This window comes from Lepidochelys kempii, chromosome 4, assembly GCF_965140265.1.
Source record: "Lepidochelys kempii isolate rLepKem1 chromosome 4, rLepKem1.hap2, whole genome shotgun sequence".
NCBI lineage: Eukaryota > Metazoa > Chordata > Testudines > Cheloniidae > Lepidochelys > Lepidochelys kempii.
In genome coordinates, this window is record NC_133259.1 from 43,665,913 (window position 1) to 43,693,815 (window position 27,903).

Genomic DNA, 27,903 nt, shown 5'->3' on the forward strand with positions numbered 1-27,903 from the left:
TTCCAACCATAGATTCAAAGGATTGGCATTCAACTCTTGAACTCAGACACTTATTTTCATAAGGCAGTCCATCCTGCCTACAGGAAATACTGAAGGTTCCAGATGGACTATTCCCACTAGCAATGCAGAATCCTGCCATTTGATCTGTTGACAATACCATGGGTATTTATAAAATGTGTAGAGGTAGTGGCAGTTTACCTGAGAAGACAAGGAGTTCAGAGTTACCCATACTTAGATGATTGGCTCATTCATGTGAATGCTCTACAATAGGTGACCAATTTCACACAGCAGACAAGAAGTGGTCTGGAAAATTCTGATGAAACGTTTTTCTTTGGAATGTGCAGACTTGTCAATTGAACCATTCCAGCAAAAGTTTCAATTTTAATGACCTTCTCACAGACTACAGACAGGGCCAGCACTTCCAGGGCTTCCTGGCTCCCCTTCATCCCTCTAAGATGGCTGAGAAGGGCCCTGGGCTCCCAGGATTCCCAGAAGTGCTGGCTGCCAGGAAATTGGGAACTTTGGAAACTGGACTGGGACTGGAATTAACATTTTTTTGTCAGATTGATCTGCCCGTCACTGAATAGCAGTCATGAAATTTACTAGACTTTTGTTATCAAGCTAATAAGAGTCTTGTCAGATTCATGCTGCTATTCAGTGTTGTGCAGCTGTGAAACTGACCATCATTTTAGTTTCAGTCAGCGGCTGTCAGGTCTTCCAGGGTCTTTGGCTCTGTGGCAGCCTACCAGGTTGGCAACTGGGGATCAAGGGGAGCACACTTTGGGAAATACCACACTTTATTGCTTCTGAAACACAGTATTGCAGGATTTCCATTTTTCATAATTTGCACTTTTGGTTTTCATTCCATTTTGGGATGAAAAATATTTCTGAAAACTCAAATTTTCACAGAAATAAATTTTGTTTTTTCAGTCAGCTCTGCTGCATATTCTACAACTTTTTACTTCTCTAGGGCTCAAGGTAATTGAAGAGAAATCAGTGCTAGTTCCTATTTGAAAAATAGAATTTATAGGGGCAGTTCTGGATTCCACTACAGCAATGGCCCATCTGCCCCAGAAGGATTGCAAGCCATAGCAGATCTTGTTAACCACCTACAAGTTCATTCTCTGATATCTGTGAAATTTACCTCAGACTTCTAGGACACACGGTGACCTGCTTAGACGTAACTCAGTATGCCTGACTTCACATTTGGTGAAGAGTGGCTAAAGTCTGTATATCAACCCAACAGATATCACCTATATGTGAGGGTATAGGTCCTCCCAGAAGTCTTGTCATGAACTTGGTGGAAGGACCTTGTACAAATTTGTAAGGGAGTGCCCTTCTCTCCACCATTGCCATTAGAAACTTCGACAGATGCTTATTGGGTGAAGAGCCTACTTAGACAATCTTCAAACATTAGGCTTGTGGGTACATCTACACAGCAGCTGAGATATGTAATTCCCAGCTTGGGTAGACATCTGCACTAGCTCTGCTCCTAAAAATAACCACCCAACTACAATCCAAGCCAACCTCCTGGATACATACTCAGGTGGCTAGCTGAAGACATTGCCTGTGCTATTGCAGTCACACTACTATTTTTAGGCGCTAGCTCAAGCAGAGCTAGTGCATGCATGTCTACTCGAGTTGGGAATCTCACCTCCCAGCTAGTGTGCAGATGTACCCTTACTGCTAAGCGCCATTTATCGAGTGTGCACAGTATTCCTCCAAATTCTTAAGAGTTTATTCAGATCATGATGAATACCACAGCAATGTTTATATGAATAAGCAAGGGGTCTCACCCAAAGTTCTTGACGAACATAGTATCTGACTTGCATCTTATCAAAGTAATACCTCTGCCTGTCTCTTTTCCGAAGCCACATTCCAACAAAGGGGAAGCTAAACTTCAAATCTTAGACATACTTAGGGTACTTTGCTTCCAACTTGATAGGTCTAAGCCTAGGTTATTAGTCTGACCTCTCTTTATAAACTACTATCCGTGCAGGGGCTTTCTCATTTTATTTCCATATGCATTAAGTTGTGCTATAAGAGACTCACCTTTGAGGGTTACACATCCTTCCCTCCTCCACTATTATGGAATTCTGTAATACCTGATTTCTGTAGTGGTGAAGGAATTGAGAGATGGTGGGGACACCCTTAGCTCGGAAGGACGAGGATATTGAGGGTGCAGTCACAGTCCCAACAGATTCTGCTGGCCAAAATAATCTGAACTCGAATGCCTCGGGCACATGTGCACCAACAATTGAATGTATAGATGTATGTAACAATATGAATGAATATGGACAACACATCTCAAAGAATCACTGTTACTGTTAGGTAAATATGATTCTTCCTGGTATAGTAGCCCTACCCCACTCAGAGTTCTGTATTACACCCATGTCTCTTTTGATTATAAGCGCTCTATGGCAAGGACTTTAATACTTTTTTACACACCTGCTTATTGTAGAGTGGTCTGATTAATGTACAGGTGAGGGATGGAGCTTGGGGGGGAGGTATGTTTTTGTAATGAAAAATGTAGTTTTCAGACAAGAAATATGGTTATGGATATTCTTGTCTGATGTGTCCTGTGGAATTTGTTACAGCTTCTAAGTCAACACTGGCTAGAATAAAGTTTGGGAATCTTAACTTTAACATATACAGATTTAGCTATTTTCTACATCTTTCCTTAGTTATACTGCCTTGGTCTTCGATGATCACTTCAGAATACATTCTTTGGATTTTTTTTTTTTTTTTTAATTCTGGGAATTCTTATTTGCACTGTAATTTCAGGGTGTGTTAAGCAAAGCAGTGAACTGGAGAGAGCTAGAGAAACAGTACTATACACAAACTGTTTATGAAGAAGAAATCATTCAAATGCTTGAATATTGTGGAGTAAGTACAGTTTGTTTTCCCTATTAGCTTTATGTAAAATATAGTTTACATACAAAATCTGATCGAATACATAATGTCATGTCTAGATAATTTCAGCAGACATTCATTAACATTAATGGTTTCTTACTTTTTTTATTTAATAAATATTTGATGCAGAAATAACCTTTAAATAAGCAAAGATTAATACCTCCTATTGTCATATAATGCATTTTTATAAGTGTTGAACTCTCTTCAGATTACTGTTCATGACCAGCTATTACAGACACCAGTTTACTTTAGTTCTCAAAATAAAGGTACATAAAGTACATCTATTAATTTATCGTATCTCCATGTCTAACAAAAAAAAAAAAATTCTTGAGTGCCGGAAGGTTTAAAAAATTAAGAACTTTCAGAATGTTCTTTGAAACGTTGGTTTTTGTAGGGGTGGGGAATCAAAGCACTGAAAACCAAATTCCCAAATCCCAGAAAATTAGCCATATAGTTTGGAATAGTGTATTGAAGTGCCAAATAAAGAAGTGACTTACTGTTGAATCAGTTTCCTTGCTTATTCTTTTGTTGAAATTTTTATACATACTTCAGCAATGAAAGAAGACATAACCAGGTGTGAGTATATGATTTATTAGGAAATAATTATTCTTTACCCTAAGAAGAAAATATCTTTTGTGAAGGTGTAGTGTGGTAAAATTATTCCTATATGAACACTGTTATGGACTGCTTTTTAATGCGCTGCAATTGCAATTTTGTAGTGTTTTAGTAATCTAACCTTATTCTCTAAAGATACCATTTGTGCAGGTTTCTCCGTTCTGGTTCTGATTAGAGTAGGATTGGTAGAACTCCTTTGGTTTTGCAGGGTTTCTACCCTGATGACAATGGCAATGGGGTAAAAATATAACCCAGGAAGTTTTAGGTTGTCTCATTGTCCTTTACCAAAATGCTGCCCTGTGTATGTTTTAGTTCTTTCCTGACCCATTGTCAATAACGGAGCTGTGCGTAGGAGACTGTTCAATGGCAATCACTTCAGCTCTTCACTAGATCCCAACAAAAAATTGTTGGGTGCCCTTTGTCTTCTAACCATATCTGGTATAGTGAGGACACTTAGTTTTAGACCTTTGCTCTGCACTTTGTTTGCTTTTCTTAGTGCTTTGGTACCTGTTTCAGAACTGAGGCACAACTGCTTTGGTGCCTTGCTTTGACCTCTGCTTGTTCTTCTGGCAACACCACAGCAGTGCTAAGGTATTGACAGCAGCAGAGGAACTGTCAGCTGGCTGTTTGCTGACAAACTATCAATGTACACTAAACTCAGATTTGAGGATAACTTCCTAGTATCCACGGGCAAATGGATTTTTCAAGCTCTGACTATAGCCTTTTCCCAAAGGAAATTTGGATGTCTGCTTTCTCCCCAGCCTCAACAGTTATGGTCAATAAGTTGTCTACTGGTATCTGACTTTCTTCTAGTCTTTGAATAAATAACTATTAGTATTAATTTTTCAGTCTCTTCTTCCTAGCAAATTCAATGCTATTTTGTAGAATAACATTTCTGAAAAGCGGACCACTTGAGTTCTTTTCCCAGAAACTGAAGTACAGTGTTTTTATACAGAAATAACATAAACGTGGAAGCATAATACAGAATTATAAATCAGATGTCCAGATACAGCTCTGCTCTAGTAATGTCTGCAACATTGTAATATGCTCATAAATATGAGGGAAAGCTTAATAGAAGAAACAAAATTGGAAAAGATTAGAGAAGTTACAAAGAAATTTTCAGGTAGTTTCATGTATAATGTTTCCTAATATATGCTTGCTTTACTCGTCAAAAAACAGTTAATATAACTTGTGATGGGATTGAATGGCTCACAGGATTCTTAACAGAATAAGGGTACTCCTTTTTTAATTACTTGTTTGATTCTAGATAAGTTCAGTAATAACCAAAAGTAATTTGCATCTGACATGGTACTCTGTGTTTTAGTTCCATTTCCATAATGGACAGACATCTGCATCAGAGGAGCCACCACCATATTTGAGTACTTATTGCTCCATGATGGTCTGCTTAGGACAGGCCCAAAACTAGGATATAAAGTGGTGATAAGGGTCAGGATGTAGATCATTGACCAAGCTGTATGCCAAAGTTTGGACTTTGCCTGTGCACCTAGCACTGTGTCTGGCTCATGCGAGAGCTTTTGCTCTGTCATGAGCACTGAATTCACTCACCCTTTTTTAATCAGGTTGACCAAAAAATGTGAAAAACCCTTAATAAAAGGCCTGTATTTCTATTTAGACAGACTCTTTCAAGATGGGACAAGACTTTGTTAAAAATTCTCCCAACAGTGTGGACAGTCTGAACAACCTAGCTCTGACTTCCAGAATGTTGAATCTGGATACCACAAGCAAAATTCTGTCTACAGAAGCCATTCACTGCCTTAGCACTAGTAAAAGTACTCTAAGTGCCTCATCGGAAAAACACTTACTGCAAGATGCTCCTACAATGCAGTGTATAAATCAAACATTTTCAACCAGCAGCAATAAGAACTTCACCAGCCTACAGAAGCACCTGATAAGTGAAGAGAGGAAAAGGGACGCTTTACAGAGAGAATCACTAAGGTTCATGAAAGGAGTTATGGATGAATGTACCCATGTAGCTAATTTCTCAGGTACTTATTTATTTTAATGTGGAGATTGGGATATTTGTCTAGAATAAACTTCTATTTGTGCAATAATTTTGTATTCATACTGTTTTCTCAGAAAGCTTGTATATTGAATTAGAAAGTGTGTCATGGCTGTCTTTACAGAATGGACATATAACGCCGTTGTCTTTTAAAAATATGTATATCAGACTTATCTGACATGGATCATCTAGTTTCAGAGGAACCACTTTTTTGACAAATACCCTAGTGGTTCAAAACACTTGCTTAGCTATGTCAGTCTAGAGATATGCATAGAGGGATGCTTCAGGAGCTCCACCAAGTCTCTAAGTCCGGTTTCAACTTGTGTTTATTTGTTTTGTTTTTCTTTTAAGTATGTTAGTATATTACACAAAGTGTGATTACATCTAGCAAGTGCCCATAACCTGAGCTCGTCTGCTTCAGGTATTGCTGGGGCTCTTTTTAAAGGGGGAAAACATATTTCCTAATCCTCTATTTCCCTATGTAATCATGCACACCCATGATATGTGATTTATTACATATTTAAAGGGATGTCTGGATTTTTCTAGGCGCCCATTTTCGAATATTTGTAGCATATCACTGTTTACCACTGTTACAAACCACAGGTTGTCTTCAGAGGTCAAGAGGTGGCTCTGCTGAATATTGCCTTATTCCCTCAGTTTGTCATCAGATTACTCCATAATGAGAACCATAGGTGCTGGAACTAGGGGTTATAGGGGTGCTGTTGCACCCCCTGTCTAAGTGGTTTCCATTGTATACAGGGCTTACACTTTGGTTCAATAGCTCTTAGCACCCCCACTATACAAATTATTCCTGCACCCCTGATTAGCACTGGGCCTATGGAAGTTATCCATAATTGAAATTGCTGCTGAATTACATTATAAAGTTGATTTTTGCCCTCACCTCTCATCTCAAAGCAAGGACCCCCTCTCCCCCCCCCCCCAATTGAGCTCATAGTGGTAGGCTATGTCTGTCTGACATTAAGCTGTTTTGCAAAATTTGATATTCCTTGGATAATGAAATCCTGGCTTGCAGTACCCCAAAAAGAGAGGTTTATGAGAGTTCAAAAAAATCTTCTAACTTTTTTTTACCATCTTTTAATGAACACAGAAGGTAGAAGAGAAATAAAATTTTATTCACTGACACCCCCCACAGAGATCTAGTGCCAAGGATCAAAATCTAGTTATGTAATATATCTTTTATTTTGCAACTACACTATGGAATATCTGCTCTATTGATCTTAATACACTATGTCCAAGGATGGCTGGAGACCTAAGCTTCCATTTCAAGAGTTTTTCATCATTTTCCATGCAGAGAGCTCAAAGTGTATGTTGATCATTACGGAGACTTGCCAATGAAAACAAGAGATGCCTCCTAACTCATGAGGGATTTTCCTACTAGCCACATTACAGTAGCCTCATAAGTTACTGAGGAATGCTGATTTGGGAGTAGAAAACAGTTTAACCAGAAAAAGTGAGCGCTTACGGGAAAAAATCAGCTTTTTCTTTTTTCTGCTCAGTTCCAGTTGACCCAAGTCTAATCATAGTTGTTCAAGCCAAGGAGGATGCGTATGTTCCACGAACTGGAGTGCGCAGCCTTCAAGATATCTGGCCAGGATGTGAAATCAGGTATCTGGGTGGAGGTCATATCAGTGCCTACCTCTTCAAACAAGGACTCTTCAGGTGAGAAGTTAAGTATAAACAGGGAAGCAAAAATATGGGTGATCTTTCCCTAGTACCACATTTTTGAGGGAATTAGTTTTCTACATTGGCATGTCATTCTTCTTTTTAAAGAACAAAAAACGACTGAATGATGAGTAATACAAGTTCACTCATTCATTGAACACTATAATTTATTTCCTAGCCAGTGAATGTATGTTCAGTAGGCAACAATTGCCCTACATTTATTTTTGCAAGTGTTGTCTGTTAAAATGAAAAGTAGGTGAAGTCCAAATTTAAAATATTAACTTACCTGTCAGACCAGTAATATGTTGCTGTAACTCCAGACTTGACATTGCATCTCAACCTTCTGAAATGTTATTTATATAAATACAATTCTTAAATCTTAATAAGTTACAATAATATAACACTCCTGACATACTAATAATTCCCTGGAGATGCAGGGATTAATGAGGACTGGATAGCCCATTTGAACAAAAAGTTCAAACAAAAAAGGAAAAGATCAACATACCAAGGTTCACGATCAATATCTGTGTAAAATTATCACAGTTTTTGAAAGATGTCGCAATAAATAGAAAATACAGGAGAGAGATCTTTGTGTGATCAGAATTTCTTGAGAGAGAGTTGAGTACAAAAGGCCCTGATTCAACAAAGCATGTGCTTAACTTTAAGCATCGACGACTCACATAAATGTTTTGCTGGATTGGAGTCCACAGAGAGCTGGGGAAGTGATTGGGGGTGGGGGTGGGGGGAGAGAATTCCTAGAACGAAATTAGAGATGAAGAACACTGTTTATTTCTTTTTAAAGCATGGCATGTGGACACAATTCTCTCCTAATATCATCTTTGGTTTAATCACATGAGATCAGATGGTCTGGAGCATTGTTCCCATCAGTCTAAATAATTTCTGAAATATGACACTGGAGAGCATTAGACTCTATACTCGCAGTACATATATAATTGTTTCCAATGACTGGCATTCTGTATATGAATTTAAAGGTATTCCCCTCCGTATTAGAGCCTTCAATGTTGCTGCCCCCCTCTCCTTTTTGCAGTGCTTACATTGTCAATTAAATCTTTAAGTTTTGGGAAGGTTGATTGGATATTTGTGGATAGCCCTCTTGTGAAAAATGTTTCCTCCTTTCTCTGGCTTCCTTTTGTTCAATGTGTGATTTATTCCTTTACTGAGTGTGTTAAATAAGTCATCTTGTTTGTTAACAGTGTTGTAGCCATGTTGGTCCCAGGATAGTAGAAAGACATTGGATCAACTTCTGTTGGTGAAAGAGACAAGCTTACACAGACATTAATAAAAGCTCAAAAGCTTCTCGTTCACCAACAGAAGTTGGTCCAATAAAAGAGATTCTCACCCACCACGTCTCTCTCATAGTGTTTGTCTCAGACTTGTGGACCACTTCCCTGATTTCTCTTTGAGATGTTCCAGTTCCCCTACTTCAAGCAATTGCAATGTGGGGCCTCATTAATATTTGTTTACCAACTCCTTTGCTTTTGAGGAATTCAGATTTTACACAAATATCTTGTATTTCTAGCTGACCAAGTGAAATTCCTCACATCTGGGAAGCTTTAGGAACTCTTGTTGTTTAAAATGTTATTTTTGCCTGACGTAAACTTTTGAGTTAAGCCTATTTACATATTTAATCCTTGGCTAATCAGATTGCTATTTGTTAATAGTTTTACTAATGTGGAACCCTGTGCATTTTGGTTTTAGACCACTTGCTTATTTCACATAGTTAAGTGAACAGCTCTTGGTGAGGATTCTGATACTTACTGACCTTTGCTGCATTTGAACCAGTATCCTTGAAATGTGCATCATACCATTATTAATCCCCCTTGAGTCATTCAGCCCCCTAACAAGTAAATGTTAACCTTCCAAAAATAAAAAGATTGAGGGCTTTGAACCTGTGCCTCATTTCAAGTGCTTTGTACTGGTGCAAAGAAGCCCTAAATCCAGTTCTTGGAAAATCTTGTCCTGTGTATGGGGGGGATCCTTTAGATGTCCTAGAAACTACCACACAACATTCTCCTGCCATGGGGGGGGTCTGGCTTGGCTCCCTATGCCAGGCTGATTCCCAGTTGTTGTAGGGGGTCCTTCGGACTTTTGGCAGCTGGTGCAGATTAGATCTTGGGGTTGGACTGGCATAACGGTGATGGATCAGGAAAATTAAGAGCTCTGGCCCTCTTCAGGTGTACCAAGCACTTCTAAGGCCCTATTTTTACAAAGGAAAAAAAATAAGCAGCCTGCATCTACCCGTTCCCAAATTATACTAGTAGCCTGTAATTCTTTCTCTCCATATTCTCTCTTTTAGGCAAGCCATTTATGATGCATTTGAGCGCTTTCTCCAAAAATATGCTGCTTAATGGTCTTCATTATTAATTTACTCAATGTGGTCTTGTGTGAGCTTTCTGTATCTGGAATTGTATATTGGCATGCTTTGGAAAGCCAGCCTATTACACCAATCCTGAATGGATGGACACCAACACTGAATGTCATACCCAGCAATTATCAATATTGGCAAAGCATTAATAGTAGTTTCAGTTCAACCAAATGCCCATCTAAGACATATCTGCATTAATTTGAACCATGAAAATTTTGGCAACATTGGTTAATGTATGAGGGATTCTATGTACTTCATATTGTCTATTATTTTATCACTTCACGTATGACATTCTGTTCTGATTAGTTTGCATATCAGCTGTAAAGAGACCAATAGAACTCCAATAGAACTGTTCAAATCTATCCTTTAGGATTTTAATACTTCTGTATTTAATGCATTGCTATTTTTTCCTGTTACCAATTTTTTTTCCTGCCCACACTGTTTTGCCTGCTTTTTCCTGTGCTGTTGCTAAAGATTTGTTTTTAAAAAGGGCTCCTCCTTTAAGCCCAATGTCATGTGTTTCATTGCCATTGTTTGTGATTGTCCCAAATTCACCGTTGTGACTTAAAACTGCAGGAATAAATAAGAGAAAATGAACAGCAATGGGAATAGAAAAGTGTCTCTCAAAAAAGCGTTATCTAGGAAAAAAGTAAATAAAGGCATATTTTATTGACATGTTTGAAAGTTTTTTCTATTACGAAAGTAGTTTTTTTTATTAAAAAAACAGCACATAGATCATTCACAGTAACTGCATAGATGTTCACAGCTGAAAAAAGAGTAACTGAAAACAGAGCACCCAGTAACTGATTTTTACATATTGTATAATTGGACAATGTAGAAGTCTGGTCCTATCAACATTTTATAATAGAATTGCTTTAACTGAAAATAGCTTCTTGAGAGTAATCTTAATGCAGAATATGGTAGCACAAAGACTGTTGATTCTATGTATTGTTTAAAGCACCTTATATTCTGCTGTAGAATTAAGACCACCGATGTTTTAGATACATGGACAGTCCTTTTTTTAAAGTGTAATCAGCACGTGGCTACAAACATACCTTTCTTTTTACTGTTAAAGTTATACAGACTATATTACAGAAGATGGCAGTTTAGATCACTCTCTCCTAATTTTACAACAATAAAAGTTTTTAATTGGATGAAAGTAAAATATTTAGGATTCTGAGCATGTTTAAAGAATTAACAGAATTTGTATTCTCATACAAGACATGAAACTTCATTTAGTAAACTAGTAACACATCTGTAGTTTAAAAGTAGTTACCCATTAAATACTTTTGGCAGTACTCTTTAAAAGTAATAGATTGGGGGAGGAGGAAGCTACAGTTGAAGCATTTTTTTTTTAGCATTGTTTTGATATAGCAGATGACTGGGAATTACAAATCTTGTTTTTCAGTTCAGTGTAATAGTACTGGATATGTGCCTTTCACCTTTCAAGTAGAGCATTTTACCTCATTAAGTTTAAATGCTGAAATTTCTACTTTACATATAAAGGATATGGAGCAAATAAAATTTTGCTTGTACAAACACACTCTTGAAAAAATAATCTTGCAAATGGGACCAGATATGTCTGTCTATCTGTAAACTGGTTAACAGGGCCAGGAAAAACTGAAACACCTAAATTTATTTCAAGATCCAAATGTACTGGAACTTTGCCATAGTACTTTTCTTTTAATTGAAATTTTTAAAATGGAATTTGTTTCCTTGATGCAGTGTTTGATAGAAAATGTTTAACATTGTGAGAAAGTGATAAGCTTCATCCAGTGACTAAAACATCTGTGATATTAAAATACTGAATGTTTATAATTTAGAAAATGCAAGTCTTGAAAAGCAAATACATGTAAGATTAATTTTTAAATTAAAGATGTGAGTATGGGACTTAAATGCATACAAATTACCTGATACACATCTTGTTCTTTGCTTTTGTTAACTAGGATATCTTACGAAAGAAAGTTGTTTAAAAATTAGCTAAGAATTGTCAAAATCCAGACAGATGGCCACATTCTGAACCTGTTTGTTTCTGTACATTAATTACTGTATTTATGCCATGTTCCTCTTGCAGCTGTAAAGGGGGGAAATCTGTAGCAGGGGAAAGGCTTGAGTGCCTGGAACAGAGAGCAAAGACAAAAACTTGATGGGTGTCTTAAATTAACTGGTTTCTAGACTACAAACTATAACCTGCTAAAGTACTGTAATTATTTCTAGAGAGCTCAATACTAGGAATTACAGATCTAATGAAAAATTGGCATCCCAAGGCATCAGACCGTTGCACTAGTAAGATTTTACTCTCAAAAAAGGTTTAGTGTGTTAAGCAAACTTGTTTTAATAAATATTCTCTTTGTAGAGGCAGGAATATTGGAATAAGTAGTGGTGGTACTGACTCTTAACAAGAGCCAATTACCATACTTGATTCATAACAGTGAACAATGTTGCCAAATGAATATCAGAGTGAGTGCCAAGGAGAAGTATTTGCTATTTTTCTTAGGTTAGAAACAAAGATTTATAATAAGATGTTTGTATGCCAGTCTTTTATGTCTGAGGACTGGCTGAGGTAACCTGTTTGTTTGGTATGTGGATATTATTAAATTAGGCTTTGCTGTTTAAATATGTTTTAGCCTTTTTGTAGATGTCAATTTTCCAATTTGCATAGTTAAGTGTTAGTAACAAATTATTTATGAGAGTCTTAACCTAATATGTAATTCTAATATAACAATTCAATGAGAACAAAAGATACTATATGCCTATACTGCAAGTGAAGGTGTGATTGTAGCACCGGCAGGCATACCCATGCTAGCTTCAAGCTACCTAGCATGGGTAACAGTAGTAGTGAAGAGTTAGCCTGAGTTGAAGCTCAGGCTGCCATCTGTCCAAGTACATGCCCACTGGGGACCCTGGGTACATACTTAAGTTGTTAGCCCATGCTGAAATTTGTGCCACCACATCTTCACTCTAATTGTTATTTGTGCTAGCTAGACTAAAGGTAGCATATCCCACTTCTATTTACTGTGTAGACATAATGCTTAGAGGCTAGGCTTCTGCTCTAAAGCTGAGTAGCAAGTGAGCTGTTAAGCTCTCAATATTTTAATTTTGTCATAAACTGTCATTGATCATTTTCCTGTAAAACCCTTCAAAGGAGCTAGGCATGTCTTTCATGACAACATAATCTTAAGACTTCATTGCGTTCTCATTCCATATTTCTTCTCCTAACAGTACTGTATTATAATGTAAAGAAAAAGTAACTATCCTGATTCAGAAAATATAGTTCAGACAATAAATAGACACTGAGATACAGATATTGTTTTTATATTATTTTTTGCAGATACCACTTAATACAGAAAATAAACTGTGCAGAAGTAGAAACTAATCAAGATATAGTTATGATTGAGGTTTCAACTTTAATCTCTTTTTAGTAGCTTACTAGACTAATTTTTCTCATGCTTAATTGAGTCTGAGAGGAAGCAACTGATTTTTAAGACCATTTAATCAGAATTATTCGTTTGAGCTATCTGAGTAAAGTGTTGCAAACAGTGTGCAGAAACTTCTGAGCTCTGATAACTGTGAATTTAAAATTTCATGTAGTCCTCCAGTGAGGATTGTTTGCTTTGCTATATCTGAGAAACAGCATTCTGTATAACTACCACATCCTTCTGATGTTTTTTCATGTACTGCTTTATCCAGCCCCCCTGGTAATCCTTGTCATGGGGGTGCGTTAGAAGACACACCATTTGGAACATACAACTGCAAATGCTACTGTGAAATATTGGTCAATGAAAAATGACAGATTGTCCAATAAAATATTACCTCAACCCTTTTTTCTCTCTACTATGAAAAAATTGGGAGATCTGTATTTTTATTAATATTGTGTGCATATCTGAGTATTGTGATTTGACTTGATCTGTGAAACACAAAGGGTTAGTTCCAGCTGAAGCTCTCCACATGTACCCATGGAAATAGGCAATTCATTTGCCAGTGATAAAATGGACAATACAGGGAACCCACTACTGAAAGTCTACCTCTGATCCTCCTGGAGAGGTGAATAAAAGCAGATTTACCATGTTCTGGTGTTGCAGGACAAAAGGACTTTGAAATGGTTAAGACAGTAAACACGGGGAGGGGGAAACACGACAGAGTCAGTGGCTACAGGAGTGCTGGCTCCCCCGTATTGGGACTAGTGAAGTGTGCTGGGACAATGGGAGCCTATCTACACTTGCAAGAAAGGGATGAGGTTTCGGTAAAATAATACACAATAAGCCTTTTGTTTGTTTTAACTCTTCTCTAATGTTCCTTTAGATAAATTCAACTTTGTTTTGAACAAGCTGTTCTGTCACTTGCATTTTTATACTGGTCTCAGGCTTCTACAGGAAATTCTCTGGCAGGGCACCTGCTGAGGGCCTGGTTTGTAAATGGGGGTACTGTAACCTGCTGACACAGACTAAAAGTTGGGGGTCAGTTGTAGAAGTCCACCCTGAGAGTAGTACCTGAGCGACCTGTCACTAGAAAGGAGTGTCCATAGAGAGACAGAGATTAAAGGTACAGCTTGCCCTAAACCATAACCATTACTTTATTTTAGAAGTATGTGTGACAGTGACCATTTCCTGTAGTAGCCTTGTCATAAATATAAAGGGAAGGGTAAACACCTTTAAAATCCCTCCTGGCCAGAGGAAAAACCCTTTCACCTGTAAAGGGTTAAGAAGCTAGGATAACCTTGCTGGCACCTGTCCAAAATGACCAATGAGGAGACAAGATACTTTCAAAGCTGGAGAGGGGGGGGGAAGGTTCTCTCTGTCTGTGGGATGCTTTTGCCGGGAACAGAACAGGAATAGAGTCTTAGAACTTAGTAAGTAATCTAGCTAGATATGCGTTAGATTCTGTTTTGTTTAAATGGCTGATAAAATAAGTTGTGCTGAATGGAATGTGTATTCCTGTTTTTGTCTTTTTGTAACTTAACGTTTTGCCTAGAGGGATTCTCTATGTTTTGAATCTGATTACCCTGTAAGGTATTTACCATCCTGGTTTTACAGAGGTGATTCTTTTACTTTTTCTTCTATTAAAATTCTTCTTTTAAGAACCTGATTGCTTTTCATTGTTCTTAGGATCCAAGGTTTTGGATCTGTTCACCTATGCAAATTGGTGAGGATTTTTATCAAGCCTTCCCCTGGAAAGGGGGTGTAAGGTTTAGGGAGGATTTTGGGGGGAAAGACGTTTCCAAGCGGGCTCTTTTCCTGTTATATATCTGTTAGACACTTGGTGGTGGCAGCAATAAAGTCCAAGGGAAAAAGGAACATAGTTTGTACCTTGGGGAAGTTTTAACCTAGGCTGGTAAAAATAAGCTGAGGGGGTTTTCATGCAGGTCCCCACATCTCTACCCTAGAGTTCAGAGTGGGGAAGGAACCTTGACAAGCCTAAATGAAATGTATTGAACTAAGTTAAACCTTACTGAATTAATTTTACCATCTTTAGAGCTCATTGTATTAAAAATGCAAATTTGTGTATGTGTTGTGGAATTGTATATATTTCTGTAAGAAGGGTAAATAGGAGAACAGCAGGAGCTGAGTAGGCAAATTCACTCAGATTGTAACATCGCCAGAGAAGCCACCCACTTAGAAAGATATCCATATGCTAGTTCAAACTGATTCACTAAGGATCAGTAGACAAAAGATTTTTGGATAAAAAGCCCAGCTTTAAACTGGCTCATTGCCTTCTACTTGATCCAGCAGAAACCCTGCTCCATGGAGGGGCCCCCATCCTGAGGGTAGGGTTGGAAGGATGGAGGCTGCCAGAATGCATTTTAAGGTTGGGGTTAATTCTGGTAAGCTTATTAGCATGTGTGTAGGTTTTTATTGTTTTGTTTTTATGTTTTCTCTGTAATGCTCTTTTACCTTAAGAATAAAGTAGGCTTGTGTAGGAAGTGCTGCATGGTAACTTAAACAACGGTTGACAATCACTCTATCAGTCTCTGAAGAGAATGCAAGCAGGTGGTCTTCGGCAATCTGTCTGTGCTAGGAAATACACTGTAAAGGCAGTAAACTGTGCAGCCTGGAAATACTCTTGTCAGAAAAGGAGGACATGTGACTCCACCCAAGAGAGGCAACAACTGGGTAGCTGGAAGCCAAAAGTGGGTGCCCTTGCTAAACCACTGAGGGGAAATACAGTTGCAGTTGTCCTGAGCTGACACAGTATGGAACACGTTACTATATGCAAAGTTGGCTGATTTTTTTTTTGTATTTATCTTATTTTTTTGTAAAAATTTCCTTACGATTAAATGGGTTTGGATCTTGCTTCCTTAAAAGCAACTTATGGAACTTTCCCACTCTAGCGATCAAAGATTAACTGGTGGTTAAAGTTACAATCCTGCAAGCTGGTCTGGATGGGTGGACAGTTCATAGCCATGGAAACTATGGGTATGGCAGGTGCTGCTGCACCCCCAGCTTTCACTGTGAAAAGTTGGCTGGTGCTGTAAGCTAGTAGTATTTCACAATTCTTGAGACTCCCAGAGTTGTGATGTACCTGTGTGGTATGAGCGGGAATTGTGCTTTTTTCACCTTGCTTTTGAACATACATGGTTTACACAGTTTCATTAGCTGGCTTTCAGCACCCCCACTATAAAAAGTGTTCCAGTTCCACTAGGACAGTCATGTCTCTATACAGTGAAATCATTGGGGCTCCACACAAGTGCAAGGAATCCATCAGCACAGATCAAATTGTAGACTGGAGCCATCACGTATAAATTTATCATGGGGAATAAAAGCATCTGACTTTCATGTTTGTTTAAATTACTAACTATATCCGATGTTGAGAATTTTTTTTTAAAGAAAGTTCTGGCACAGCAGTTGAGGTTCAAAATTACCTGCAATGCAAGCAGCTAGTGCACAGTTCTATTTTTTTGCAGTAAAATGTAAAAAATGGAAACTTAATATAAAAAAAAAATCTGTAACATGTCATTTTGTATTCCTTAGACTTTTGCGATTTCCTAAAAGGTGCTGTGATAAAACAGGTCTAATCATTCTGTAAGATGCAAATTTTGTGGATTTTTCTCTGTACAATTCAATCAAGATTTGGATATGTAACTAAAAAGTCCATTCTTTTAATAAAAGACAAACTGTACTGTGTTTTACATTCATCAGTATTTAAACCACAGAGTGGTGGTGACTTCTTGAATTAACAAGATCTTACTGTTATTCCACTGAAATGGGTTATTGCCCTCACAGCCTATCATCACTTTGAAAGACTAGTGTATAAACTTAAATTGTGTTGGTCTGTTAAACTACTTTGACGGACTATCATAGCATTACAAGCACTTTTTAATGGCTTTTGTCCACCCACTAAATCCAGCACTTTTGCTTTTTTGTGTGTTTTTTTTTTAAACAGATCTTAATTATTTTCAGTTAGTACAAACTGATCATGACAGGGCTCTATTTTATTTTAAATTTGCAGGTTCTGTGTCAGCTTGAACTGGAAAGGAGGTTTACATATTCTCTAGTTATGTAATCACATGCATAAGTGATTATCAGAAATATGAAAAAAGTGCCACTTTATCATGTAATATTGCCATGACCCACTATAATGGTGCTCTGTTCTCACTTCCCACTGGTACACACCAAAATTAGAAAAATAACTTTGAGAATCTAAAATAAAAACATAATGAAATAACTTAAATATATTATTTAGATTGCAGTAGTGCACATACTGTTGGGTGCTTTCATTAAGGAGGTACAATCTAAAAAATACTTTTCAATTATATTCTCAAGTATTTTCCTACTTTCTTTCCTGTTGTGTAGCGGTTTTTATACCATGTTGTTCCTTAACAGTCTGTAGCTTTACTTCATTATCTCCACATCGCCCTTGTGAAGGGGAGGAAGGGAATTAGCTCTAGCTCAGTTTCCGCTTGCTAGTTAATAGACAGGGCCTCTACACCTCACATTTCCCTGAAACTGTTAATCAACTCCATTTCTGATCTACAGCATCCACTCTATTCCACTTTTGAGATGCTTCAGACTCCTACATCCCAGATTAGATTCTGTATATTAATTCAAGACTTAAGGGTGGCAATTCTGCAACAGAAAATCTTCAAAAACAGACTCCAACAAGAAACTGCTCAGCTTGAATTAATATGCAAACTAGATACCATTAACTTGGGTTTGACTGGGAGTGGCTGGGTCATTGCACATATTGAATTTATTTCCTTATGTTAAATATCCTCACACCTTCTTGTCAACTGTCTAAATGGGCCATCCTGATCATCACTACAAAAGTTTTTTTCTCCTAATAGCTCATCTTAATTAATTAGCCTCTTACAGTTCGTATGGTAACTTCCACCTTCTCTGTATGTGTGTGTATATATCATCTGACTATATGTTCCATTCTGTGCATCCGATGCAGTAGACTGTAGCCCACGAAAGCTTATGCTCTAATAAATCTGTTGGTCTCGACAGTGCCACAAATACTCCTGTTCTTTCTGCGGATACAGACTAACACGGCTGCTACTCTGAAACCTCTGCAGCATCTGGGACTGATCCATGTATTGCAGTATATAAAAGCGTGCATTTTTAATTCAGATGCCTGTAACAATTGCATCAGTTAGCAATTTCTGCAAAGGTTAATCTACCTTTAGTAATTAGATTTCTTAACCAGAGACCAAGGCAAAAAATATATATTTACTGGCTTCCAGCAGAACATCAATTCTAATAAACAACTATCACAATGTACTTGGGTACATTGATAAAGTGACTAAAATATCCTTTCGTGTTAATCTTGTCTAAATACCAGAATTGCCTATAACTGATGTGGAAATGGGTGTGATTTTTATATTCACTTAAAACAGTGTCAAAGTGGACGGTTCTTTCAGCACTCAAACTGACATCTGTATAGTGTTACGCACTCTATCAGTTCATACCATCAAACAATGGAAAATATAGTTCAAGCTGCTGAAGGTGCCATCCAAGATCACAAAGAAATATGACTATTTAGTTGGAGACAAATTAAAAAGTGGGAATTTCTCACTGCATATCACCTAAGTATCTAACAGGGAGATATAAAGCATTTTTTTTTAACCTAGGCACAAAAGTCACACCTAACAGTCTTAACAATTGCAGAAATTTAAAAACGCTCCTGCAACTACTGTTTATCACCACGGGGTCACTGACAGGAAACGATATAAAATTGCAAAGTAAAAGACTGATGGCACTCATCTTATAAAAGCAATTGACGGAGATTTTAGAGTGATTTCATTGCTTAATAGCCTGCTGGTGCTACTGATGCCGTGTTACTTAAATTAGGGCATAACCTAAACTAGCACCACATAAGGATAAAGAGTGAAAAACTTAACATAAAGGTACAGAATATGTCCATTATATAGCTGTTGTGGCTGATGAAAAATACAGAGGTCATGGGATGGGCTCGGAGATAAAATGCTGCGATACAATGTAATCTCGCTTGCCTTCCTTATTGTCTACCTACCATATAACACACGATGCAGACTTCTACTATCAAGCTGTTTGCAAAGAAGCCCCGTAATAGTTTGTTGCATCAAAATAGTGGAAAGCTCAAACTAAAATTATGGAAAACAGGAAAGCTGAAATCAGAATTGGATTCAATTTTAAAGCCCTGCCCAGCTCACTGCGTATCAGTCCAACGTGGTTTTAGTACAGTCTTTGGATAAGTTTAGTCAAAACTTCCGGAGGAGGTGAGGTGCTGACAAAGTAAATAGGGCCCTGCTCTCAGACCTAGGACGGCGGACGCAGGCGACCCCAGAAGCCTCTATCTACTTCAGCAGGGCTCAAAAAAAGCCAAAGTGCGCTCCCCTGTGAATCCTTTTGCAGAGTTGGGCCTTAAATGGGGAAAGCCCAGCGTCTTGGTGCCTCTTCAGACGCAACCATTAGCTTAGCCCCACTCCTGTCAGCGCTAAGGTAGGCACAGTCTCACTGGGTAGGTCTAAGGTCGTAACAAACGGGCGCGTCAGTGCGCTTAGCTTACCACCCCCACGCGCCCGCAGCGGGGCAACAGACCTGCTCCCGGAGCGAGCCGAGCCTGGTGTCCGCGCCGCCGTGCAGCGCTGGGTATTGCAGGAAGTGCTTGGTGCCTTCAGGACGGAGCGCAGGAGTCCCCCTCGCTCCTCTGGGGAGCGCCGCTTCCAGGAATCACGGGGTACGGAGGGGTCATGTGGCCAGGCCCGCCTCTAGCCCTGCCGTGAAGGGTCTCGCCAGGCATTAGCTGCGCCCGTAGAGCTACCGCAGCAACACGCCTCAGAAGGGGCGGGATAGGACGCCATCCCCCCCCCGTCCCGAAGATGACGCGGGGCGCAGCCCACTAGCGCCGCCCGCTGTTTACCTTATCACAGCCGTAAGGCGGGCGGGCGGGCCCTCGCAAGCCGAACACCAGCGGGGCCGCTACGGGCTGCTCCGCCCTAGAGCGCCGGAAGCACGCGCGGGCCCAGGACGAGGCACGCGCGGCCGGGCTCCAGCGCCGGCCGTTGTGAGGTCATAACGCCCTAGAGTGGCCGGAAGCTCCGCCCTAGCGTTGGTGTTACAGACGCTGCCTGCCGCTCTCACCTCCCTCCTCGTCCCCGCCGCTGTCTCCGCCCCCCGCAGGCGAGGCAGGGGCCGGGCCGGCCGCGGCAGCTCTGTAAGGGAACAGCCGGGCCGGGAGGAGGGAGCGGCAGAGACGCCCCCGCCCGACCCGCCCAGCGGCCGTTCCTGGCTGCGGCTCGGTATCGGGCGGGGACCGGAGCGTGGCAGTTGAACCATCCGCGGTGAATGAGCGACGCCGGCCGCTGCGGGGACGGGGAAGGCTGACAACGATCCCCTCCCACCCTCGGGGACCTGACGGGGCCGGCGGGTGGCGCCGAGCGGCGGGGACGGCTCCCCAGCGCAGGCGGTCCGTCACCACGCCTGAGCCGCGCAGCTACCGCCTCAGCCCAGCTGGAGCCCGGGGGGCCGGCAGCGGCCCGGCCCCTTGGCATGTCTGCCGCCTCCCGAGTGTCCGTAGCGCCCCCGGAGCTGCAGGTTGGGGGGCCAGAGACGGGCGGGGGCTCGGGACAGGCTCGCTCCCAGGAGCTGGGGGAGACGGGACAGGAGCTGCCGGAGCCCAGCCAGGTGTTGCCGGAGGTGGATGAAGCCGGGGAGAGCAGCGGTAGCCGAGAGGCGGATCCCCCAGGGCAGGACGAGAAGCAACGGCAGTGGCAGGTGGTCGAGGCCCCCCTGCCCAAGGAAAACCCCTGGACCAGGAGAAAGCCTGTCCCCAGAAGCCCGTCCCCGGCAGCAGCGGACACCCAGCTCGTCCTGCAGGACTCAGGTGTGGGACGGGGGGAAGGGAGCTGGGCGGGGATGGGGAAGACGAGCTGGGAGCGCCGCTCCCAGCGTCCGAAGGGAAAATAGTTTCGCTGCTGCTGGCTGAATCTGTCCGGGTTGGGAACTTGTTTGTTTAAAACACACTGTCCCTGGGCCGTACAACGTAACAGCGGTTGCCTTACGTCGCTGGCGCCAGCACCTTGGCGTATGTCAGGCCAAGGTATTTGTTTCCAGGAGTCGACGCGTTCACACGCTCGCATTTTACATGCATGGACACATTAGGAAAATGAGCGTGGAGAGGTGTGGTCTGTCCCCGTCCGTTTATTCTGGGCAGGGAGGCATTTAAGAGAGAGGATTTGTAGTCGTATTACAGTTTGTTGGGGAGAACAACCAAACTGAAGTTTAAAACAGCATGATGTCTTTTTATTCCTGGGTTCAAATTTACTCAAACCATGTGGGTGACTGCGTGAGTGAACTCAAATGTTTTGTCCGTAATTTAATCCTGTTCTGACTGTTTTAAACATTTAATATTTAATTTCTTCAAGCTTTAGTTTCTCTTTTGCAAATTCCCAAACTCTGGAGCCTCTTTGTTTAGAAATTCTAGTGGTTCCAAAATCAGTTTGGAAGGATATTACCCATAATTCCTTGTAACCCATATGTTTCTTAAGGAATTGTTAGATTTTAAACTAGACACCAATATTTACTCTGGTTACAAGGAAGTGAATGAAAAGTTACTTGGTTAGACAAGATTTCAGAGTAGCAGCCATGTTAGTTTGTATCTGCAAAAAGAACAGGAGTACTTGTGGCACCTTAGAGACTGACAAATTTATTTGAGCATAAGCTTTCGTGAGCTACGGCTAAGCTTATGCTCAGATAAACTTGTTAGTATCTGAGGTGCCACAAGTACTCCTTTTCTTTTTGCGGTTAGAAAAGAGTTACTGTCAAAGTTAATTAGGGTATGGAGCTGATGGTAGTAGATTCAGTACTACTGTTTATATTGAGTAAATAGTTCTTGTGAATTTCAGGTAGCTCCTCTTTACTAGCTGGGAGATAGATTATGCTACAGCTTTTAAAGTGCTAGTTGCAAGATTTAGAAATTTCTGAGATGTAGCAGTAGCAAAATAAGACAAATATTGTACTGTGTTTACTTCATTTCCCTTTTTTAACAAATAGTAACTAACCCAATTGACTTTTTTAGATAATTTTTACATAATTACATGATAAAGCACCTAATAAAATCCATAGTTCAAGTTTAAAGTTTTAAAAAATATTTTAAAAAAAATAGTTTTAAGTGTAAATATTAATGAAAGCAATTGACTTGGTATCTTTGGGGATTTCAACTGGTAGCACAGTTTTTCGTTCATTCATTTTCATTGGTAGCACAGGTATAGTGCAGACAGTAGCCTACTTCTTTAAGATGTAGGGGCTCTCTGCAGAGATAAAGTTATTTCAGTCTTAGGGCTTGGCTACACTTGCGAGTTACAGTGCAATAAAGGAGCCCCGGGCACGCTAGCTCACTACCCGACCACACTGGCAAGGCACGTAGAGCGCTCTGACTCCGCAGCTACAGCGCCGCTGGCACTCCACCTCGGCGAGTGGAATAACGTTCGCTGCGCCCTCGCTGGAGCGCCGCAGCGCCAGTTTGAACGAGGTGTTGGTTTACTGCTCTCTGATCAGCCTCCAGAAACGTTCCATAATCCCGTTAAGTCAAGTGGCCCTCTTGTCATTGTTTGGAATCAGCTGTAGGAATGCAGAAATGCCTTTTGAAAGCTCCGTTTCTGACAGCCAGCTGCTTATCTGCTCCGAATCAAAGCAAGCCATTAGTGTGGAATGCTGTGTGCGAGAGGGGGAGGCGAGGGAGGTGTGCTGCTGTCTGAATTTACAAGACATACTCTCAGCTATCCAAAAACCCACTCTCTCTCCCCCCACGTACACACAACACACTCCCTATCACACTCCACCCCACCCCATTTGAAAAGCACGTTGCAGCCCCTTGCATGCTGGGATAGCTGCCCATAATGCACTGTTTCCAGTGCCGCTGCAAGTGCTTCAAATGTGGCCATGCCAGTGCGCTTGAAGCTGTCAGTGTGGACTCACTGCAGCGCTTTCCCTACTGTACTCTACGAACTCAAAGTGCTCTATATCTGCAAGTGTAGCCATGCCTTTAGTCACTATAGAGTCTTTGATTTCTGTGTGCAGATTGCTAGAAGGGGAACCGGATTGAAATTACAAACTTGTATAACATAAACTACCAGCTTTCAGAAGTTAGCAGTTTTTAGTCAGTATCATCCCAGGCCAAGTGCAAATCACTGACTTTAAAGGATCTCTGTTTCAACTTGAAATTTTTGACACTGGATTGATTTCAGGTACAGCACTTGTCCCTGAATCTCCCTGCCAATTTTTTGTTGTCTTAAACTGCAATTTAAGTTTTGTTTTGTTTTAAATAAGTTTTTTCTCCATTTCTGCTGTGTGAAAAAAGATGAAAAAGGGGACTGTATAGGCATTGTGGTCAAATACACATATAGGGAGAAGCTGTTTCTGAACCTAATACAGTGGACTGTTGACCAAATAACTCTGGTCTCAAAACCAGAATCCTTTACCCAAGTTTAAAGATCAAACTTGTAGGCACTCATTGAAGACAGTTGGACATACTGTCTTCTGTCTTTTAGTCTGTTCTTTCTTTTATGCTGTCAAGGTTCCTTCCCCACTCTGAACTCTAGGATACAGATGAGGGGACCTGCATGGAAAACGCCCTAAGCTTATTTTTACCAGCTTAGGTTAAAACTTCCGCAAGGTACAAACTATTTTACCTTTTGTCCCTGGACTTTATTGCTGCCACAACCAAGCATCTAATAAATATAACCGGGAAAGAGCCCACTTGGAAGCGTCTTTCCCCCCAAAATCTCCCTTTCCTGGGGAAGGCTTGATAAAAATCCTCGCCAATTTGTATTGGTGAACACAGACCCAAACCCTTGGATCTTAAGAATAATGAAAAAGCAATCAGGTTCTTAACAGAAGAATTTTAATTAAAGAAAAAGTGAAAAAATCACCTCTGTAAAATCAGGATGGTAAATACCTTACAGGGTAATCAGATTCAAAACATAGAGAATCCTTCTAGGCTAAACCTTAAGTGACAAAAAGACAAAAAAACAGGAATATACATTTCATTCAGCACAACTTATTTTGTCAGCCATTTAAACAAAACCGAATCTAACGCATATCTAACTAGACTGCTTATTAACCATTTACAAGAGTGCTGACCTGCATTCCTGCTCTGGCCCCGGCAAAAGACAACACACACAGAGAACTTTGTGTGTCTGTGTCACCAGCCCCACCCCCAGCTTTGAAAGTATCTTGTCTCCTCATTGGTCCTTTTGGTCAGGTGCCAGCAAGATTGTCTTAGCTTCTTAACCCTTTACAGGTGAAAGGGTTTTACCTCTGGCCAGGAGGGATTTTAAAGGTGTTTACCCTTCCCTTTATATTTATGACATATGCAGATTCCCAATTTTTCCTATTTATGTACAGCTTGCAACCTTATAAATATGCCCCCCCCCCCCGCCCTGCACACACACACCCACCCTGCCGGGGATATTGGTTGGCGGCTCCTTCACAGAGCTACGAGCACGGGCATGTACTTGTCGTGTTTCACCCTGTCCCTGATGCCTGTCCCTTCTGTGGCCTGAGGGAGACCCTGGTGCACGTTTATCTGGCGCATGCTAGGTTACAGTCCCTATTCTGGCTCCTTGATCTTTCATTACATTTTTGGCTACACTTCTCTCCCCATCTTCTCATTTATGCACGCCCTATCCGTGGTCACATGAAGTTGTGGGACCTCCTCATCCGCTTCCTTCTGGTGATGGCCAAAATGGCCATCTGAACACCAGGAAGAGGATGTTGGCTGAGGGGGTCCTTTGCGACTGTGGGGCCCATTTCTGGTCCTGCTTCCGTTCACGCATCCGGGTGGAGTTCCTCTGAGCAGCGTCCACTGGCTCCATTGACATCTTCAAGGAGCAGTGGGCACTGTCTGGGGTTCTCTGCTTGGTGTCCCCTTTAGGTTCTCTCTTTTTGACCCTATGACCTTCACACCTGCCCTCGTTTTCTTTTTTGTTGTCTCCTGTAATCGGTTGAGTTCCGGGGCTCAGTGGATCCTCCCCAAAGGCTGGGCAAGGGTCCTTTAGCCGTGGCCAGGCTTATGCCTGCCCACTTACCCTGGAAATTTCAGTTGGACACACTCTTTCTCTCTCTTTCAGGAACCTGTCAGTCACTCAATTTCCTCACTGGCTAAGCAAGTAACAGTACTGGTACAGCACCAAGGAAGCTTCTTACTTTTATTGTGGTAGTGCTCTAGGGCCCTGGTCAGGATTGGGGTACTGTTGAGGTAGATTCTGTAGAAATACAAAAACTTGTTTCCATGAAGTGCTTACTTTCCCATTTAAGATAAGATGCAAAAATAAAATAAGTGAAGAGTAATGTCACTGCCCCTCAAATTAGTGTCATTCTGAGTTGCAGGTTTGGAACAGCTTTTCCAGTGTATAGCTTACTTAATATAGGGAATACCATAGTAACATTTACTTGCAAAAACAATTGTAAAGACTTCCTTGGATGCCACTGTATATTGCTATGTGTAAATCTCACTTCATCCACCATTAAAATATAAGCCCCTTGTAAGATGAAAATCAGCAGTACCATACAGCAGTTTAGGTCAGAAGCTAATTATTTTCCAGTTGCAACTCCTGATGTAACTTTTTTGTAGGCAGAATGTAATTAGCCATATCAAGCTTATTTATTTGAAATTTGTCACTGACGTTAAGAATTAGGGTGAGATGCGAAACAATAGCCATAAGCAATCTGATAAAATATAAAACAGTCTCCCGTCAAAGTAATGATCTGGCCCAACTTGTTTACCTTGTACATCTTGGCCCAAAGTTGTATGGATACGGGTGGTTGAAAAGTTATCTTATCTTTGCAATGATAATTACATCAGAAAGTGAAAAGATGTTGGACCAGATTCAGTTCTGGAAATTAATGGCATCTATTTGTGTCAGGGCTGAATTTGACCCAATACTGAAATAGGAACGCGTTCGGGGAGTGTAGGGAAAATAAATTTGTCTGCTACTACAAGAAAATAAATTCTAAGAAAGCTGAAGTTTTATTTTCAAGTAGGATATTAATCCTGTCATAACAGACAAAAATAATTGTTATATATAATTTCACAGTAAACCATTCTTGTATGATGATCACTTAGGTGTAAAAATTAATTTTTGACTTTCTCATAGCATGTTCTTAATTGGAGTTTGTTTAATGTCTTGGAGGAAAGTCACTTTTAAAAAAAAATTATCCTTTGGAATTATTCACTATAGTGATATTTGGAAAATTCAGGCATCTTAGGCCTTTATCTGCAGTTTGTTCCATATTGGCAGATTCTTGCACTCACCTAGAACCACAGTGAGCTTCTGCTTGACACTAAGTTCTGTCAACACATGAATGGTGCAATAGAAAATAATCTTGAACGTTTTAGTTTAAAATACCCTTTGTTACAGTGTCAGCTATTGCAGTGACTAAAATTGCTTTTCTCTTGCATTATCTAGTTTAATATAGTAATTATGGTAATATAGTTATTGCAATAATTGGTTATTTTGTGTCCAGAAATTTTGGTGATCCATTAGAACACTTAGAAGGGGTAAATCTTTATTCAGCCCTTATAAAATGGTTGCAGTGACTTACTGTTTTCTATTATGGAATTTATTATTTAAAACTACTCCCACTTCATGCTCATAGAAAACCACTAAAACTTTTCAATAGGATATTTCCTCTTTTGTAAATTTGGCATGAAGGATAGAATCCACTGATAACTTCTGTCTGTTCAAAAATTTTGTATAACTGCCTGGGTCACCAATGATTCACTGGCTAATTGTTTGAAAATAGCTTATGAAAGCAGTAAAAACACTTCACAAAGTAACTATATTGAATATCTGTGCTTCTCAAGTGGTTAAAACCTTTTGGCCTTGTGCTTCACAGAGTGCTTGAAGCATAGTTAACTTGGATTATGGCACACTTGATTCTGTTTTATGTTGTATTCTATTTGTCTTGCTGCTGTGCATTTCTGAATAACTCATTTGATTGTTTCTGTAGCAGAACCAGTTCACTGTAACTACTTTTGAATAACTGTGTTCTTAATTATTATAAAGTGGGTTGTGTGTCATGCAAGTGAGCAGTTTATAAAAGTAATTTCTTAAAAGCTATATTGTGCTCGAGCAATCTTGAGTTTTCTGGCTGTGTTTAGTAAATGAGTGTCTAGCAGTCTGATTAGCTTGCACTTGTTCCACTGGTATAACTAATACAAGACGCTTCTTTTGGCATGAACCCTTGAGTTCATTGGGTGTTAGAACAACTTAGCTTTAGTTTATGGTTTTAAACTCCTAAGTTATCGGGGACATAACCTTGACAGTTTCCCAACCTTAAAGGGATTTAAAATATTCCCATTATTTACCTATTCTCAGGACAGGTTTCAGTTTCTCAACATATAGTTGTGTGCTGTTGTTTTTGTTGACTTCTGATTTGGGGCTCTGATACAATAGGCAGGGTGGATAAAAATCGATTGCTCTTAAAATATCAAAAATCTGATTTTTTTAATGTAAATTGGATTTTTGTAATTAAAATTATATACAGGTTTAGTTTTTTGAAAATAAACAGTTGAAAATTAAATTTGAAATGGACAACATATGTTAAAGCCTAAACTCTCTGTAATCTATTAAAATAATTTTTTAAGTAATTTTAATTAAGTGGTACATGTTTGCTGCCAAGTTTTAAAGGGAGTCAAACCATTAAGCTGTGGAAGTTACTGGCTAAGCACCTAGAACCTGAGTTTGTTGAAGTGCTGAACCAGCATTTGATAACTGTACCCTCTTTTTCAGGTTCAGGGACAATATTTTCTTTTCAACTTTTTCAACTTGTTCAGTGACTAATTCATTCAAAGTTGAGACACAAAA

The 27,903-nt window shown here is 40.1% G+C and overlaps 2 protein-coding genes and 1 long non-coding RNA gene across 9 annotated transcripts in view; 2 read left to right on the forward strand and 1 right to left on the reverse strand.

Annotated features, from left to right (window-relative positions):
- Positions 1-13,440, forward strand: part of ABHD18 (abhydrolase domain containing 18) — a 51,991-nt gene extending 38,551 nt beyond the window's left edge. For 4 of the 5 annotated variants that reach the window (XM_073341098.1, XM_073341101.1, XM_073341099.1 and 1 more), the window contains 4 exons: positions 2,785-2,886; positions 5,162-5,534; positions 7,066-7,228; positions 9,549-13,440. In XM_073341098.1, coding sequence (XP_073197199.1) covers positions 2,785-2,886; positions 5,162-5,534; positions 7,066-7,228; positions 9,549-9,600 — 690 coding nt within the window. In that variant the 3' untranslated portion in view covers positions 9,601-13,440. Of the gene's footprint in view, positions 1-2,784; positions 2,887-5,161; positions 5,535-7,065 lie in introns of all 5 variants that reach the window. The other variant, XM_073341102.1, reaches the window with a different exon arrangement.
- LOC140910375 (uncharacterized) lies at positions 6,661-20,912 on the reverse strand. Its single transcript, XR_012158554.1, has 2 exons — positions 19,634-20,912; positions 6,661-11,734 (listed from the first exon to the last, which is right to left on the reverse strand). It is a non-coding gene; the product is annotated as an uncharacterized lncRNA (long non-coding RNA).
- The window catches only part of LARP1B (La ribonucleoprotein 1B), a 104,691-nt gene continuing 96,936 nt past the window's right edge, over positions 20,149-27,903 (forward strand). For 2 of the 3 annotated variants that reach the window (XR_012158553.1, XM_073341094.1), the window contains exon 1: positions 20,151-20,918. Coding sequence is in view for 2 of the 3 variants with exons in the window: in XM_073341094.1 (XP_073197195.1) it covers positions 20,585-20,918 (334 nt within the window). In the remaining variant the exon portion in view is untranslated. Of the gene's footprint in view, positions 20,919-27,903 lie in introns of all 3 variants that reach the window. The other variant, XM_073341095.1, reaches the window with a different exon arrangement.